The sequence below is a fragment of the Mustela nigripes genome, unplaced genomic scaffold (genome assembly GCF_022355385.1).
Source record: "Mustela nigripes isolate SB6536 unplaced genomic scaffold, MUSNIG.SB6536 HiC_scaffold_76, whole genome shotgun sequence".
Taxonomy (NCBI): Eukaryota; Metazoa; Chordata; class Mammalia; order Carnivora; family Mustelidae; genus Mustela; species Mustela nigripes.
In genome coordinates, this window is record NW_026739491.1 from 3125689 (window position 1) to 3144784 (window position 19096).

The 19096-nt window shown below is 52.5% G+C and overlaps 1 protein-coding gene across 4 annotated transcripts in view; it reads left to right on the forward strand.

Annotated features, from left to right (window-relative positions):
- LOC132008232 (centriolar satellite-associated tubulin polyglutamylase complex regulator 1) overlaps positions 1-18984 on the forward strand; it is a 187921-nt gene extending 168937 nt beyond the window's left edge. For all 4 annotated transcript variants that reach the window (XM_059386726.1, XM_059386727.1, XM_059386728.1 and 1 more), the window contains 5 exons: positions 12764-12849; positions 14429-14624; positions 15242-15351; positions 17905-17968; positions 18239-18984. In XM_059386726.1, coding sequence (XP_059242709.1) covers positions 12764-12849; positions 14429-14624; positions 15242-15351; positions 17905-17968; positions 18239-18413 — 631 coding nt within the window. In that variant the 3' untranslated portion in view covers positions 18414-18984. The remainder of the gene's footprint in view (positions 1-12763; positions 12850-14428; positions 14625-15241; positions 15352-17904; positions 17969-18238) is intronic.
- The last annotated feature ends 112 nt before the right edge of the window (positions 18985-19096 follow it).

The window sequence follows — 19096 nt, forward strand, 5'->3', positions numbered from 1 at the left end:
TCCCTCCCAATCCCATCTTGTTTCATTTATTCTTCTCCTACCCCCTTAACCCCCCATGTTGCATCTCCACTTCCTCATATCAGGGAGATCATATGATAGTTGTCTTTCTCCGATTGACTTATTTCGCTAAGCATGATACCCTCTCGTTCCATCCATGTCATCGCAAATGGCAAGATTTCATTTCTTTTGATGGCTGCATAGTATTCCATTGTGTATATATACCACATCTTCTTTATCCATTCATCTGTTGATGGACATCTAGGTTCTTTCCATAGTTTGCCTATTGTAGACATTGCTGCTATAAACATTCGGGTGCACGTGCCCCTTCGGATCACTACGTTTGTGCCCCTTCGGATCACCCAGTAGTGCCATTGCTGGGTCATAGGGTAGTTCTATTTTCAACATTTTGAGGAACCTCCATGTTGTTTTCCAGAGTGGTTGCACCAGCTTGCATTCCCACTAACAGCGTAGGAGGGTTCCCCTTTCTCCGCATCCTCGCCAGCATCTGTCATTTCCTGACTTGTTAATTTTAGCCATTCTGACTGGTGTGAGGTGGTATCTCATTGTGGTTTTGAACGTCCAATGTTTCTTAAGGGCTGATTTCATGCTAGGAGCTCTCACGCATACTGGGGGTACAGTGACGAGCAGATACAGTTCCTGCTCCTCAAGGAGCTTAGCATTGGGCTTAGAAGAAGACCACTTGAGCTCCATCACTGCCTGCCACCACTCTGTGACATCTCCCCTTGGCTTCTGTCTTCCTTTTCTGAAAGGTGGGTGGCAAGTTAATGAGGGTGACCTTCCAAACGATTTTCATCCCCCAGTGGCCATAGCATTGCAGTTGCCCCGCCCACTCCCATTCCCTTCCCAACAATTTGATACATGTAAGCCCTCGAGTTTACAGTAGAAGTAACACAGCCATCTCCAATTCACAGATTCTTACAATTACTCATACTAACCGGTATGTAAGTAAAGCTCATCCCCTCCTCACCAAGACACCTGATGTGAGATAGGAAATTCAGACTTTCCATCTGAGGAGGAAGCACTATAGCCAGTCCTCGTCAGTAGCAGTGCGAGGGGTTCTGGGGATGCAAAGTTAAACAACAGAAGGGCCTAGGACCATCCTCAGGATCCTGGCTATGAAATTAGAGGTGAATTCAGACCTGGGAGAAGTTTGTTGGCTCCCTGTGTCTCAGGCTTCTGTGTCAACCCCGCCTCCCCAATGCCATTTTTTACCCACTCCGCTCCAGCTGGTGTGTGTATAGAAAAAGTTGTATGTATCCCAGAAAGTGTTCTTTAATTGTTTAGGCTATTCTTATTTTGTCCTGAAGGTCACGATCCCAACTTCCTCACACACAAGGCCAGGATTCTGATCAAAATCACAGTGGGGGGTGATTGGGCCTCCAAGGCAATTCCTATTGCTAGAAGAGGCCTTGCACTCTCCCATCTCATGGTTGGGCTCCCTTAATTTGGAGCCCTGAGGTCTGGGGACAGGCCACAGAAGGAGGCTCCTGTCTGTGATGATGCATGCGGAGGAGAATGTCATCCACAACAGCTGGGCACCAGAGCCTGTTTGGGGGCACGGTGTCTCCACATTTGCCTGACTTATAGGCCACAAGCACTGGGGCCGGGTGGAGGGGGCAGCAGGTGCGAGCAGGAAGCACAGGAAAGGAAAGACAGCAAATGGGATGCAGGATGGGCCTAGCCACAGATGCCCTCTGCCTCATGCATTCCTGCAGCGGCGGCAGCATTAACCTCTGTCTCCATCCTCCATGCGCTGGGAGGCTTTCCCCAAGGCAAGGAGCATGCAGTTGGAGCCAGACTTCTTGAGTTCAAATCCTGGTTTCACAGTTTACCAGCTTGTGCCCTTGGGAAAGTTATTTAATTTTTTTGAGCCTCTATCTCCTCATTTGTCAAATGGAAATAATAATAGTTGTAATTATTGAAGAAGTATGTCATGTGCTTAAAGGAATGCCTGGCACAAAGTAAACTTTCAGTGTTGGACGTAGTAGTACTAACCCTGACCTGTAAGAGCACAGGCATCATGGCCTTGGAAAGACCTGGGGGGTCCATGCCACTGGAGCACTTTTAACTGGATGAGCTTGAAGATTTCTCATAACTTCTCTAAGCCTTGTTTCCGTATCTGTAAAATGGGGAATAATAGTAACTAACTCATAGGGTGGTGTAAGTTTTCACAACAACAAAATTGTATGTATGTGTTTATATTATATATAGTTATATAAGATTATATATATATGTAAATTATATATATACACATATATAGAATTTTGTTTCATATATATATATTGCTTAGCACATTATAGACACTCAATATATAATAGTTTCTTGCTGTTAAAATAATGTTGGCATTATTATTACCGGATTTTTATAAAATAAACAAGAATTTCCTCAGCTCCCTAAGGCAATTTTTCTGGCCTTTTTTCATTTCAGAACAGTCAGAAAATAATATGCATATGACAAAAAGTCTGTAAAGAGAGAACTGCCGGTGATTAGTGTGCAGACTCTAGCCTCCTCCCTCCTGTGCCAAGGGGACCATCACCCCTGGAACCCATTCAAGGTGCAAGTGACACGGGGTCCCCTGCAGGGCTTATGAAACCCCAGATGGCGCACTCCATCCCCGGAGTTTGGCAGATCTGAGGTGGGGCTCTAAAATTCATAATCCAGGAGTTTCCCAGGTGATGCCGACCGTCTGGGACGACACTGGGAAGAGTACTGACTCAGGGCATCACGGGCCAGTCTCATCCTGGCATTTTATTTTTTTTTTAAGATTTTATTTATTTATTTGACAGATTAAGAGAGGGGAAGCAGCAGGCAGAGGGAGAGGGAGAAGCAGGCTCTTCATTGAGCAAGGAGCCCAATGCGGGACTCGATCCCAAGACCCTGGGATCATGATCTGAACCGAAGGGAGCAGCTTAACCGACGGAGCTACCCGGGTGCCCCTCATCCTGGCATTTTAGAATTGATTGCACCCAAAGGAATTACAGTTCCTTCTCTCTCTTGTCATCTAAAACACGATTTAGGGGCTCCTGGGTGGCTCAGTGGGTTAAAGTCTGCCTTCGGCTCAGGTCATGATCCCAGGGTCCTGGGATTGAGCCCCGCATTGGGCTCTCTGCTCAGTGGGGAGCCTGCTTCCTTCTCTCTCTCTGCCTGCCTCTCTGCCTACTTGTGCTCTCTGTCTGCCAAATGAATAAATAAAAATATTTTTTTAAAAAAAGGTAGGTGTTTAAAAAAAATAAAAAAATAAAAAATAAATAAAACACGATTTAACTCACTTCTTACTGAAGGCCAGATTCCCTGGTGAGTAATACATGTTTAACCGGGAACCTCTTTTATCATGGTTATGTGCTAAATACACACAGTGATCTGAACACACAAGCTCCTAAAGAATCTGGTTCTAGACATAGCAACTCACCCCCGTTTAAGAGGGTCATTTTCAGCTGACCGCTGTGTCACAGAAACTGGATACCTAACAGTGAGGGACTCGGGTGCTGGAGCCAGACAGCTCTGAACCCAAATCCCAGTTCCTTCACTTCCTGGCCTATGACACAGAGCAATTTCTCTAAGCCTCAGTTTCTTCATCTGTAAAATGGAAACAATGATAACACCTGCCCCGTAAAATAGTTTTTAGGACTTAATGAAATAATGCATGTAAAATGCCTGTCACATGGCTGTCAAAAAATAACACCTATTTTTAAAAATTATAATGAATGAATAGGGAGTGATAGCCAAATTCATTGTTCAAATGTTTCCTGAGCATCTGCTACCTTCCAGACTTAACGCTATGCATGGAGGAGACCACTTTATGCTTTCTTGGTGTCTTTCTTTATGCCTCTGCCTGGCGATATCTTTCTGCCTAGATGTCTTCCCCAGCTTGCCCCCAAAAGGTCTTTTGCCAAAACAGGCCATCTTTTCCGTCTCCATTGTTTCATTCACCAAATATTTATCAAGTGTCTCTTATGTGCTGGTCATTATGCTTGTGGAGAGGCTAACGGCAGGCAAATTAGATGTCATTCTACGCCTCAAGGATCTTACAAGCTGACAGAGCCACAGACGTTACGTAAATGAAGTGCCGAGTGCTGTAGGAACATACACAGAGGAGATGAGACCTAACCTGGGGAATCATGAAAGGCTTTTCCGGGAGGAAGAGATGTTGAATTTGTGGCCTAATGGATTAGTAAGAGACAAACACATCCTAACAGCTATCAAGACTTAGTTATGAGGCCATCGTAGCTAAGATAGTATGGTCCTAGAGTAAGGACAGACAAAGGCATCATAGCAGACCAGAGCAAACCCACACATTTATAAAAACTTGATATATAAAAAGGTATTATTGCAGAGGAGTAGGGGAAAAGATAATTCAATAAGCATTGATGCGGCATTGGTTACTCATATAGAAAAAAATAAAGTTAGCTTCCTATTTCATATCATATTCAGAAGCCACTTTCACATAAATGACAGACCTATGTGTGGAGGGCAAAACTATACTTACAAGACTTACAAAAGAGAGGAAAATATATGTATGGCTAGCAGGTAAAAGAATTCTTAAGATCCAGGAAGTCAAGGTGCACCTGGGTGGCTCAGTCAGTTAAGCGTCCTACTCTTGGTTTGGGCTCAGATCGTGGTCTCATGGCTCTTGAGACTGAGCCCCACGTGGGAATCTGTGCTCAGTGGGGAGTCTGCTTAGATTTTCTCTCCCTCTGTCCTCCTCCCTGCCCTCTCTCTCTCTGAAATAAGTAAATGAATCTTTAAAAAAAAAAAAAAGATTTAAAATCTTCTGCTCAATGAAAGCATAAACAAAGTTGAAAGATAAGCCAGAGACTAAAAAAGGATATTTTGGTGTATAATTAACAATAGACTGGTATGCAGAATTGTTAGTCTAAAAAAGTTTTTATGAAGAACTCCTAAAAATCAATAAGGAAAAGACAAAGAAGTTGAAAAATTATCCAAACCATTATCCAAGGCCTATCTGAGCAGACGCAGAAAACTCTAACAGCTCCTAAACATATGCACACATTTTCATGCCCAAACTCACTAGGAATCAGGGAAATGCCAACTAAATCAAAATGCCACCTCACATCAAATGACCAAAGTTTTAAATTCCAAAGTCTGGTAGCACAGGCATTGGGGAGGTTGGCAAACTCTCAGAAAGTGCTGGTGGTGTACAAATTGGTCCCATCACATTGAGGCAACTTAAGCAAATCTAAAAAAGTTCACAACTTTCAGGGCGCCTGGGTGGCTCAGTGGGTTAAGCCGCTGCCTTCGGCTCAGGTCATGGTCTCAGGGTCCTGGGATCGAGTCCAGCATCGGGCTCTCTGCTCAGCGGGGAGCCTGCTTCCTCCTCTCTCTCTGCCTGCCTCTCCATCTACTTGTGATTTCTCTCTGTCAAATAAATAAATAAAATTAAAAAAAAAAAAAAAAGTTCACAACTTTCTTTTTTGTTGTGGTGGGTGCCTGGGTGGCTCCGTCGGTTTAGCATCTGCCATTGGCTCAGGTCACGATCCCAGGGTCCTGTGATGGAGCCCTACATCAGGCTGCCCGCTCAGCGGAAAGTCTGCTTCTCCTTCTCCCACTCCCCCTGCTTGTGCTCTCTCTCTCTCTCTCTCTCTGTCAAATAAATACAATCTTAAAATAAATAAAGTAAAACAAAAGGGATGGGTAGGATGAGGCTGGGAGTGATGGAGGCAGGAAGAGCAGTGAGAGGGAAATAAGCAGCCTGGAAGAGATGCCAGGCTATCACCAGTGATGACCTAGAGGAGCTTCAAGAAGCCAGTGGTTCTGGAGTTTGAGGAGTTTGGGGACCAGAAGAGGAAATGAGGGTCCTACGAGGCCATGCGTTGGATTTGGCATTCATCCTAAGAGCGTGAAACAGTTGGCCCCCAGCAGCCGGGCTCCTTGGGAGGGGCGGGGATAATGGGGTTGAAATGGCCGAGCCTGGGCCTTCAAGCTCTGCCAGGGAGAAACAGCACGGGGCCTCAGTTTCCCCGCCCAATAGCAGGCAAGTACTCTACACTGCGAACAAACCCCTCCGGGAGTGGCAGAAGGGACAGCGCCCCCAGTGGAAGGTGTGACTGCCACTAGACAGCACAGAGCCTCCGTGTTCTTTCCGGGTGCAGCTGCGATTAGGGTCAGAGACCTGTGTTGGAATTTTCAGCTCTTGCATTTTGACCTGTGACCTTGGCCAGGTTTCTGAATCTTTCTGAACCTGTGTGTTCTCAGTGAGGATACTCCTTGAGCTCACCTCCTAGGATTGATATGAGAAGAAATGACAGCTGTATGTTCCTTACTGTTAAGGGTGTCGCTAACGGACACAGTAAGGCCCTAATGAATATTAACCATTGTTGTTCGATTGTCCCCGCTCTCTGGATCAAGCTGCTTAGGCACTGCCAGGCAGGTGGGGTTCGGGATACCCTAGAGGTGCAGGCTAAAGCCAGGGGAAAGCAGGGACCCAGACGACCCTGGCAACTCATGCAGTATGAGGGTGCACCCCCCACGGACCAGAAGAGAGATGACCCAAAGGAAGTGTCCCTGGAAGCCTCAGCAGCAGCTTCTTCCCCCCAGCCACAGGAGGTGGCCCGCACATGGTTTCATCCTCACTCGGGGATCTGAAGGCACAGCCCGCCGATGCACCGTGAGTCCCAGCACGCTGGGGGACCCGCTTCACCCATGACAGACCCCGGGCGTCTGACCTCCAAAAGACGTGCCTTCATGGATGGTGGCTCTTCTTTCTGGCTGAGGACCGGCTTCCCCCCAAAGTGGGCTCGAAACTAGATAGTTGGCTTCCGCCCGACAGCCTCCGTGTGGCTGGGCACTGGTAGCACTCGCTTCCTCCAAGCTCTATTTTTATTTGCTATTTTGAGCTCTTCCAGCACCTTCAGCCAACTGGAATACACTTATTGATAGCAACTCACGCTTATTTTGAGTGTTCATTACACACAAAACACAGTGCAGCCTCATATGGACTTTTCACCAGAATCCTATGAAGTGGGAGCTGCGATCAGCTCCTCTCTTCAGACGAGGACACAGATGCTCAGAAAAACACGATAATGGGGCCAGGGAGCAGTGGAGCTGGCCTCCCTTCCCCCGGCTGCTGGCAACGCAGATCTCCAGGCAGGCCGGGGCAGCTCACACCATGAGTCCGGGGACACTGACCCTTGGGGTGAACAGAAAGTTGGCAAGTCAGTAGGTTCGGACTGAAAGCTGTCCCTTCCTCGGCGCCCCCCTTAACCCCGGGGCAGCCAGCCCGTCCCAGCTGTTGGAAGTAGGCAAGGGAGGGAGAGAAGGGCCGGCCCTCTCGGGGTTAGCCCTGACCCTGCCAAGTGTCCCTTCTTCATTCCAGAAGGTTGCCTGCCCCAGACTCCACCCTCCACATGGTTCCACTCAGAGCGCACCTGAACGGCACTGCCTTGACATCTCTCCCACAGCCCCCTCTCCAGACTTGCGGCACGGCCTGCAAGGAACCTTCCACAGTCCGTACACACTCTTGTTGGCAACGGTTCCCTGTTGGCTCCACCTCAAAGCAGTGGCCGCCAGGCTTCTCCAGGTGTCAGAGCAGCTGGCACGTTAGCAGGAGGCCTCTGGCGGCGAGGGGTGCGGAGCCAACTGCCATCAACTGGAAAACAGCACATGGGGATGACCTGGTTTCCAGGCGATTCCTTCATGAGCCCTCTGGCAGCAGTGACAAGTGTGAGCCCAGGCTGAAGAAGCTGCCTGTGGGAAGCAAGGCCTACAACCTGGGGCGGTCCCTGTCACCAAAGACAAAGACAGGCCTGTCACCTCCTGCCTGCTTTTTCCCACAGTTTTGCCAAGATTCCACTGCCAGAGACCCAGACGTTTTCATGGGTCCGAGCATTCGTTTGGAGATGGACAATGCAACATGTAATGTTTCTAAAAGCTTCTTTGTGTAAGTCTCTGAGGCGTTTCTGCAGCCACGGGCCCTCCAAACAGCAAATTACGGAACCAGCACTGACAGAAAAGCTGCTCGTTCTGTCCCACCCTTGGGACCACACACTCTGTCCAAGCTGGAAGAAGCTCCTTCGTGCTTTGGGGAAGTAGGAGCCACTGCCACAGGCCGCTCACTCCTTCACAGAGCAGCTGTAATCACAGAGCTGAGCAGCTGGAAGGTCATCTAGGGCCGGACTTCAGGTCCCTGTCACATCTTCCTCAGAGGCCAGTCTTCAAGAGTCAGGTCTCAGGTCGCCTGGGCGTCTGGCTCTTGGCTTCAGCTCAGGTTACGATCTCAGGGTCATGGAGGCCTGCTTGGGATTCTCTATGTCCCTCTCCTTCTGCCCACCCCTCCCCATAAAAAAAGAAGAGTCGGGTCTCAACCCACACTTCTTCCTGAGTCTTTGCTCCTAAGCTGAAGGATCTACATGCAGTCATCTGTCTGACGCGGTGGTTTGGGACTCGCCGCCCCTGTCCCATGACCCTAGCTTGTTCCTCTTCAGTGGACTCTTCAGACTGAATGGCGAATTCAGATGTCAGCTGGCCAGGGGAAAGGAAAAGAGAACCGTGGCCCTCCCCACGCATGTATTCATGTTTTCCTTCATTCGACAAATATTTGCCAGGCGCCTACTATGGGCCCTGCACGTGCCAGACCCTGGAGTCAAGCCACGCCTGAGGGACACAGGTGTGAGCAGGTGGAACTCAGAGTCCCGGGGCGAAGAGAGACATGAACAGGACGAGGAGGTCCCGGGGAACCGCGGAAGCTGGTAGCAGGGGGTGCCTACCTCTGCGTGTGGAGTGGGGAAGCCTGCAGGCTCCAATGCGAAGAAGGAGTGGGCTTCAGGTAGGTGAGGAGGGTGGCGTGCAGGGCAGGGGCCCTGGCTGCTCGGAAGGTATGGAGGAAGGAAGGAGCACTGGGAAGGCTGTTACGGGTCAGTATGACCAGAATCCAGTGGGAGAGGCTGCCTGTGGCCTCCAGGACAAATAGAGGGATGAGGGGAGCCAGGGAGTGGATCCTGTGGGCTCATAAGCCAGATTAAGAATGCCGGATCCTGTTCTAAGGTCAATGGGAAGCCCATGAAGGACTTTAAACAGAGTTGTGAAGTGGTCAAAATTGCACTTTTTAAAAAGATTTTATTTATTTATTTGACACAGAGAGAGATCACAAGTAGGCAGAGGCGGGCAGAGAGAGAAGGGGAAGCAGGCTCCCCGCTGAGCAGAGAGCCTGATGCGGGGCTCCATCCAGAGAGCTGAGATCATGACCCCAGCCGAAGGCAGAGGCTTAACCCACTGAGCCACCCAGGCACCCCTCAAAACCGCATTTAAAGAAAAAGTTTTTGTGACCACAGTGTGGCTAGTCAACTACAAGGAGGCAAGAGTCGCGGCAGGAAGCCGGGCAGGAGGTCATCCAGTGGCCCACAAGAAAGAAGTGGAGGTGGGCGTCGGAGGGGGCTGTGGACCTGGTGACTGATTGCTGTGGGGCAGGCAAGGGAGGCCGCTTCCAGGAAGCCCGCAGGACTTAAGGTCTCAGGCTGAGCGGAAGAGGGAGCAGTGTTGTTGTCCCTGAGAGCTGAGATCCAGGGGGCTGTTTGGGCAGCCAGTCGCACAGCCCGCAGTTGAGAAAACCCCTCGGTCCCCTGCACAAGCGCTGCTGGGACCCAGCCACATGTCCCTCAGAAGTAGAAAGAGAGCCCCGCCATGGTCTGCTTCCCCCAACCAGCCCGCCGATCCCTCCTGACCAGTGTCCACCAAAGCGCCGCCCTGCTCCCACGGAGCCTGCCACACGCACATGGTGGGTCTCCTGCCCTCTGACCGCTGCCCCCTTCCCCAGCTGCTCAACTGAAAAGAGGCTGCTAATGTTTCCAGTTAAGAATGGCCCCGGCAGGGGGCGCCTGGGTGGCTCAGTGGGTTAAAGCCTCTGCTCAGGTCATGATCCTAGGGTCCTGGGATCGAGCCCCGCATCGAGCTCTTTGCTCAGCAGGGAACCTGCTTCCTCCCCTCTCTCTCTGCCTGCCTCTCTGCCTATTTGTGATCTCTGTCTGTTAAATAAAATAAATAAAATCTTAATAAAATAAATAAAATCTTAAAAAAAAAAAAAAAGAATGGCCCCGGCAGAAGGCTGCAGGCCATTCCGAAGCTGGAAGGGCGGGCCCTGTTTGCAGCTTCTAGTCCTCTCTGCGGCTGAGAGGAAGATGCTTATGGCAATTGGCTTCAAAGCCCTGGTGTGGCAGGGCCTGTCTCGGGAGCATGCTGATTAGCAAGAATTACAACTTCTGGAATTAGACAGTGGTGATGGTTGCACAACTTCGTGAACATACTGAAAAACACCGTGCGTTTTTAAGGGGGAATTTTATGGTATTTGAATTGTATCGCAATATAAATGAAGAAATGAAGAAAGAAGGAATACGTTGCTATAAACAGGAGCACTGGGTCCAGGTTGATGATAAAGAAGAGAAGCCAAGTAACATCTTCAAAGGCTTTGGCTCCCCTTCGCGGTTTCCTGCTTGGGGACGTTCTCAGCCCAGTGCTCTTCCCTAGTAATTAACTTCAGGCCATTCGGGTTCTTAGCTGTCCTGGGGATAGGGCAGGAAGGAAAGGTCACTGGCTTCCCTCCGCAGGGACCTTCTTCTTCTCCGATTGTGCCTGGGTTGGAAAAGCTTTGCGGCGACTCTACCCCACCCCCACCCCGAGCGCTCCGGGAGAGCTCGCTTGTCCTCTGTAGTTTGGATGTCTTTGTAACCACAGCCCACCCTACCTGCCTTATCTCTGCCCTCTGTCGCCTCTCCCTCCCCATCCAGATATCAGAATCTGGGCTTTGTGCCCTCTCTCTCTCTCTCTCTCTGTCTTTTCCTTTCTGCCTGCCTGGGTTCTCCTAGGTTAGGAGAAATGGGAGTAACTACCTGGGCTATGTGGCTCAGCACTTGGTCCCAGCAGCCACTGATGGAGGGACCAGGGCGCCCCCCGGTGGCTACCAGCAGCATTGCTTCTGTCCGCCCTCCGTCCTTGAATTTTTTTCCAGTTGGAATTTTAATGTTCAACTCTCCTAGTTGGGCAGATTTTTTTCTTCCCCAAGAGATACATGAGAAATATTAAGGCCTTAAAGTATAGGTGGAAATAAAGAAAATAAGTTAGCCACATAGATTAAGAAATAAAATGTTAATGTTTCTATTCTGTATCTTTATTTTAAAGGAGGCAGTGTGAGGGGCGCCTGGGTGGCTCAGTCATTAAGCGTCTGCCTTTGGCTCAAGTCATGATCCCAGCGTCCTGGGATGGAGCCCCATGTCCAGTACAGCTCCCGGCTCACTGGGGAGTCTGCTTCTACCTCTGCCTCTGCCCCTCCCCGCTCTTGTAGGCACGCACTTGCTCTCTCTCAAATAAATAAAAATCTTCTTTAAAAAATAATAAATAAATAAAAGAAGCAGTGTGACCTAATGGAAAGTACCATGGCCTGTGGAGTAGAGCAAACCCCCCAGCTATGTGGTCTCGCCAAGCTGACTTCTCTGAGACTTAGTCCCTTCACATGTGAAATGTACATAATTACAAGACCTACCTCATAGGAATGTTGTAGAATAAAAATTAATATAGTTAAATACCTCGCACAAGGCCTGCCATGAAGTAGGTACTCAGTACGGGTCCCCTATTCCTATCGTTGTCTTTACTATGACTAAAGACTAGATGGAGGAAGGCTTTCTCTCTTCGGGGACCCCCGGAAGCAGGGCCCGCCGCCTCGCACAGCTGCAGCGGCCCTGATGTTCTCCCCTCTCTACCAGCACCCCAACCCCCAGAGGTGTGCAGGGCCGGCTCTCTCTGAAGCCGATCCAGCTGCCAGGTTGGGGATCCTCTGACGCAAGGCAGTGAAGGGAGATTTCAAAAAATACACGAAGACAGCAAAATAAAACAACTTTGCAAAACAGGGAAGATGAAGCCAGGAGGGCCCGTCAGAAACAGATCGGGGGCCCCGCTCCCCTTCAGGAGATCAGTTTGGTGCCCTGCCTGGCACCTGGATAGAGCCCAGCGTGTGCTAATTTCCTTCCCTTCCTATGCCCTCTTGCATGCGGCCCAGAGCAGGGTATGAACATGACCTTGGTCTGATCATTTAGTCATCGGATGATTTTCTTCCTAAGAGGTGGGAGGGCCTGGACAGGAACACCCAGAGGGCGGTCCCCTTGGGGGAGCAGACAGCAAGGAGCTGCACGGCTGCCCCCCCCCCGACCCCCCGGCGTCACAAGACGGGGTGTGTCTCTGACCCTCACAAGTGCAGAGTGCCCAGCAGCTCTGTCCCCTCTTCCCTTGTCTGCCATCCCTGTCCCAGGACAGAGGTGCCTGAAGTTGTTTGGGCCCTTGGTAGCTTTTTAAATCTCGGTGCCACTTGCCAAGACCTCTTTAAGCTTCCTGGCTGTTCTTTTTGCCTTTCTGCTCAGCTGTATTTATTCTGAACTAAATGGTCCTCGCTGCAGGATGAAAGGATTTACTGCTTAAGTATATGAAAAGAAATCCTGGCTGCATGGCAGCTGCACCCTCTCTTTGCTGCCCCCCTCCTCCCTCCTCATGCTCCAGCCACTAGCTGGTGCCACAGAGACGGAACTGGGAGCCTGCCCTGGGCCGTGTGGTCGGTGCAGTCTGGTGGCAGAGCCCCGCTGATGGACATGTGAGGTGATGGGGAGGAGCTGGCCTTTGGGACCCCTCTCCCAATGTCTTGCTGTCCCCAAAAGACAGGAGTCCCAGAAAACAGCTCACTCACTTGCTCCCCATCCCCCACCCCCCACACACATTCTCTCACGTTTTCTCCCTCTTTTCCCCTCAGGATCGTGCTCATGGATGACGCCATGGACTGCCTGATGTCTTTTTCAGATTTCCTTTTTGCCTTCCAGATCCAGTTTTACTACTCAGGTGAGAGCCTTCCAGGGCCCCATGTGGGCTCCTGTCAGGGCCCTGTCTGCCTGTCCTACCCTGGTGTCCTTTCCATCTGCTGCCTGGCGCACCCATGGATCCCCCCACTGCCGCCGGTGGCGTGATTCACCGTGGGTCACGGACAGGATGTCTCGTCCCCACCGGTGGTCACAAGATTCAGTCTGCACAGCCGCCTCCCTCTGCCCTCTCGAGACATGAAAAGGCACGGCGCTTCCAGCCGGCAGTGGCAAAGCGGCCTAAGTGACGACAGTAACTGGAACCGCGCACGCTGCGCTGAGGTCCACGCCACGTCCACGGTGTGTCAGACATTCCCTGTGTGCCCGGCATAGCCCTGACTTTAGTGCTTAGGACGGCCCTAGCAGATAGGTCCTCTCAGAGACCCGCTTCGGCGTGAGGAGCCGAAGTCGCAGAGCTGGTAAGTGGGGGAGCCCGGACCTGAATGTAGGGCTCCCTCCAAAACCAGGGCTCCGGGCCGCCCGGCGCTGGTACTGCCAGCAAAGGGCTCTCCCTCGGCCCTGGCTTGTGCGTGCGAGCACACATTTCCCCACCCGCACAACTTTTCATAAGCAGACACCAGCCCTGTCTCCCCTGCCCGTGCTGCTCCCCATACACAGCGGCTGTGTCCTCACATCCCTTCTGGAATCAGGTATCACAGAAACAGAGGAATAAATACAAATGCACACCAGTTCCCACGGCGCCCACGGCGACATCGCATGTGATGCTGGGTTCAGAGGTTGCTGCCTGTGTCCGTCAACAGACTTGTTTAAAATGGGCTCTTCAGTAAACAGAAGGCTGTCCTTGGAGCCTGGACTCCATGCCAGCTAGTGGCCCCAGCCAGCCTTGGCCTCGCTCAGGCGCCACATTCTGTTTTCTTGATGGCGGCCCAAGGGCCTGGTCCGGCAGGGGCTGGAGCCTGGGGTCTCGCCACCTGCTCTCTGCAGCTGCAGCACCGACTTCCCAGTGCTCGGGAGCTCCTGGACCCTGGAGAAGAGCTGGGAGAATCTTCCCCACCTGCCTTTCAAATGCTTAATAAGTTAGCAGCTTGAGGCTTTCTCTTCCGAGCTGGCCTTCCCCCACACCTTCTTGGGGCAGAGAGGCAGGTGGCCTCACAGCCAGATGGAGCGAGTGTGCACAGGTCCACTCTCTAAAAGATATTTCCAGCACTTCACATGTGCCCAGCACTGTGCTAGATACTAGGGCACAAAGGGGACAAAGCACAACCCCTGCCTTTTTTCAAGGATCTTCCACTCCAGCAAGGCAGAGCAAATACCCAAAAAACAAGGGAGTACAGGGTGCCTGGAAGGTAGGGAAGAGGGCATCTGCCTGCTCTAGGAGCAGCTGCCCCAAGGAGGGGACGCTGGGCCAGAAACACACAGCGGTGTCCCCGCTCCTAAGGGCGCTGGTCCCAGGAGGTGGAGGACTTTTGCTCCCACGCCACCATGCGCGAAGCGTTGAGGCTGGTGGCGCACTGAGGGAGAGGAGGACGGGCAGACGCAGCGAAGGGACCCCGCGGGTCATCCTTGCCTGACCTGTGCCCCTCCCCCATCGCGGTATGCAGAATTCCTGGAGAGCGTGGCCGCCATCTATCAGGACCTGCTGGCGGGCAAGAACCCCAATACGGTGATTGTGCCGACGTCATCCAGCGGGCAGCACCGTCAGCGGCCCCCTTTGGGTGAGGCGAGCCTGCTGGAGGGAGTGGAGGCCTCGCTGTTCTCCCAGTGCCTGGAGAACTTGTGCGACCGGCACAAGTACAGGTGAGAGATGGGCGTGGGGGCCCCACCACAGCCCCAGGGACTGGGCTGCGGGCTCTGGAACGGATGTTCCCACTGGCCCCCGGCTGCCGGGGTCCTGGATGGTGGCACAGTGCCGTCTGCCCCAGACCAGGCTGTGACTGGGCGAACGGCTTCCCGGGGGGCTCCCTCGGGGAGGGTCCCTCCACGTGGTGGGACGAGCTGTAGATGACCAGCCTGGCCCCCTTCTCCTTGCCAGGAGAGACACTGGCCCTGACTTTTTAGAGAGAAAGGGAAAACATTCACTGTAGAAAGACTTCCCTCGACAGAAAGGGAGGGTGACACTGCTCTCTGCGGCACAAGGTCTCCTTAGAGACGGAGCAAGTTTGGGCCTCCTCCAAGAAGAGGCTGCCTCTCATTGCCTTTTCGCCATTCCCTTCCTCCCACACCCCGACTGAAAGCACCAGCTCGGGAGCGCACCAGCTCTTTCTCTTACCAGTCAAGCCCTTGCTTCTGGACATCTGCCATGCTCCCCCAGGGGTTTAGGGCCCCCGGAGCAGACCGGGTCCCTCAGTCCTGATAAAAAGATGGCAGTCGGACTTGCTGGTCTTTGAAGCTAGCCTCTGCATTCTCCTTCCCAGCTGTCCACCCCCAGCACTTGTCAAAGAGGTACTAAGCAACGTTCAGAGACTGACCTTCTACGGATTCCTTGTGGCTCTTTCAAAGCATCATGGAATCAATCAAGCCCTAGGTAAGCCAGAGCCCGCCACGGCTAGCCTCCCCTCTCCTCCCCTCTCCTCCTCCTAAGCCACGTAGGAGCTGGGGGCTATTGGCAGACATGGTCCATGCAGGAGGGGGCATCACCATCTCCGCCCTGACTTCTCAGGTCAGCCTCGGAGGCCTGGGGAGCCAGAACGTGCACAACAGAGACCGTGCCCTCCTGGGCCTCTCACACTCCGGTGGGAAGGGACAGCCTTCCCCACCCAAGTCCCTGCCCCAACATGAAGCAGCCTCTCTGTGGCAGGGGTGTGCCCAGCCCCTCCCCATAGAATCCCCAGCTCTGCTCTGGGGAGTGGCCTGCAGGTTGGGCAGACACAGGGCTATTTACTCAGTGGCTTTGGAGATTATATATCAAAGAAACCTGAATCCCATTTGTAAGCAGGGCAAAGGTGTGTCTGAGGCAGCCTTTTTTCCCAGCTGGGGACAAAAATGATTAATCTGAAAAGGAGCAAAAAATAGGGGGAGAGGCCTGCGCTGGCCCAGTTTTTCCTGTCTGTCGTTTCTTCCTACTGGTCGGCCTTCTCCGCCCACGCTGCTCTTCTCCCTCTCACACCTGCTGCTGCCCCATGGGAAGAGCCCCCTGCGGAGCTGGAAGGGTTATTTGTCTTCCTCTTCCAGAGGTATCCGGGTGTGCTGTTTCCGGAGTCCCAAAGCACACATAGCCTCCCCTTCCTTCTGCCAGGGGAGAGAAGGACGTCAGGGAAGGAAACTGAACATTTTTAAATGCTAACCGCAGTAGGCCAAGTTGCTTTAGGTCTTTCCTGATACAAAGCCTGCTGGGGATGCACGCAGGAGTGCAAGCCCCAGCAGGACTGACTGAGACCCACTGAGGCACCAGGCTGCCTAGCAGCGTCCTTTTGCTGAACTGATGCTCTGGGTGTGCACAGTTCTAGGGACCCCTGAACTAAGTGATGCTGGTGGCCCAGGGTGCTGACTGGACCGGAGTAGAAAGGCCAACAGGAGTGAGAAGTCAGGAGTGAGGGGGCAACGGGTGGGACTGGCTTATGTTTCCTTTCACACCGGGGTAACTCAGCCCCCTCCCTCCCCTTCCACCAGTCAGCACATAGGAAGGAAAAGGAAAAGCAACTAGTACAGGATCAAGCCGGGACAACCTCGTGCCCTCACTTTTTCTAGGGTTTTAAAAAGGGCGATCACTCCGTCCACCACTTTTCTTGCTGCTGGGTCGAGTGGGAGATGGGGCATCTGCCCTCCCCCGCATCTCCAGTGTGAGGAAAGCCGTCTTGAGATACTCGGGGCACAGCCAGCTGTGGAGAGGGGTTGCCCTGTTCCCTTAGTCCTCAAGGCACTCACACACACACGCACGCACGCACACAAAATGAGGCGGCTCGGGGAATGTAGTTTGAAAACCACTAACAGCAAAAGCGGGCCAGGAGGCATCATCTGGGATGCTTTGGAAAAGCAGGGACTTGAACTAAAGCCACATGGGTAAGTTTAAGATTGAGGCTTTCTACAGACAGCACTGCTAGCTGCCAGAGCGACATTCTGACCACGAGCAAGCTTCTCCCTCAACAACCTGCAGACCTCAGCTCCACCTGCCCTCCACTGTTATCAGCTCCAGTGAGAATCCAGACCACCCCCTCTTGCCTTTTCCCTTTAGTCTGTAGCTGAGAAAACCAGCTCAGAGAGAGTCATGGCCGGGCAGACAGGGTTTAGTCTGTAGCTGAGAAAACCAGCTCAGAGAGTCATGGCCGGGCAGACAGGGGCTGCTCCCGGCCTGGCGGCTCCTGGCCACGCAGAAGAGTTCGGTCCGGTTCTGACCCAGCCTGCTCTTCTCGCTGCTCAGAGCCTCTGAGGAGCTGAGGCAGCATTTTTGACCATACTCTCTCTGAAGTGGGCTCCCTCTGATCTGGGGGGACACAAAACTGGCTAATTTCTGATTTGGGGGATTAGCTGGACATACTCTGTATCTCTGGCCCCCAGTACCTGGGGCCTCAAGGAAGGAACTGAGCCACCAGCACCAGCCTACAACCCACCACCCAGTCCTGGAAGGGGACAGCCCTGTGTGTACAGTGACCTTGAGGTGTGGGGACGTCTCATAGTTGTGGTTCCTGCCCCAACCTGAAGAGGGTAGGCGTGAGTTCACTAAATTTATCTAGCAGTAGCCACAACTTCCTGCCCCCGTAACAGTTCTCTTAAATTAAAACTTCTCTTAAGAGCTCTTTCCCTTGAACAAGTCATGGGAATAAAAGGCACAGCACAGAGATTATCATCAATGACACTGTAATAACGTTGTGTGGTGACAGATGGTAGCTGCCCTCGTGGTGAGCTCAGCATAAGAAATGGAGATGGTGAACCCCAGAAACTAATAGACATTCCATGTCCACTGTGCTCAAATTTTAAAAAAAATTCTAGAAAGAGCACTTCTCAGATCTTTTAGATGAGCCCTCCCAGGGTCAGCAAGGCAGGTAGACCTGAAGGTGAGGGCCCCCTGCTGGGAACTGTCTGACCGGAGCCTGCCTGAAAGACACTCAGATTACTTCTGTGGCCCCCGATTATTTCGCAGGAGCTTTGCCTGACAAAGGGGACCTGATGCACGACCCAGCCATGGATGAGGAGCTAGAACGGCTGTAAGTGTCAAGTGGGGAAATGCTGCCCCCTTGTGGGGGAGGCCATCTGTCCCTTGAACATGGCCATGCCTTGTTCTGGGTCACACAGCAAAATGTGTGCAACACGCCAGTCAGTCAGGGGTCTGGGCTCCAGCAGAGGCCTGAGGTGCTCTCTCTGAGTCCTTTGGGAATAGAGCCCATGGTTTCATCCAAATGCAAGAGCGAACGTGGAGGTCCAGGTCTTTAGACAGGAGGCCCCCAGCTGCCCTCTGGGCTTCTTCCCTCCTTCAGGCTGGCCCAGATCCCAGGCCTGGTCAACTCGGCCACTGCCAACCCAGAGGCCGGCTGCCTGCCTTCCCGGACCCCTCCCCGGGTTGGCTCTCCCTGGAGACCCCTCCATCACGGCCGCAAGGTGGAAGCAGAGAGCGATGGCTCCACTGAAGAGACGGACGAGTCTGAGACTTGAGGCATCTGAAGGGTCCTATCCACAGCACCTGTTTCCAGCTCCCACCCAGCCCTTGGGACTCCCACCCAACCTCCTCCCCCACCCCCATGCCATGCTGCCCTCTGCTGGCGAAAAGCCTGAATAACAGCCCAAGCCCAGAGACCAGCCAGAGGGGTTCCAGTATCATCTGCCAAGTCAAGCAGGGACCCTGAAAAGTAACAGTCTACTCTCCTTGGCCCTGTCAGCCTCTGCACTTTAGTCACGACCCAAGCTGACAGCAGACTGAGCAGAGGCCATCAGGAAAGTGACTTTTGCTGACAGTCCCCACCACGTAAGGGTGCTCTTCTCATAGCAACCTTGGGCAGGGGAGACCATGAATAACGGTGCAGGACCTCGTATGGCCAAGGGCGCCACCTGTGGTGCACGTGTAGGGTGGACATACACATGGTGGCCTTCTGCTGGAGGAAGAGCCACTGGCACGATAGGATGAAGGGCTGCAAGAAGACAAGTCCACTTCCAAAAACTGCTCCGAGCCCCCTCTGTGTCTAACAGTTCAACATGTTAAATGAATAAAGTCCCTTGTATCTGATAAGTGGTGAATCTAAAGCCACTAGACTGGGGAGGGGGTGAAGGGAAGGGGCGAGTTTGCACTTTTGGTGCCGAGTCCCGGCTCTTCTGGCAGGACTGGGAGGTGGGGGCCGGGG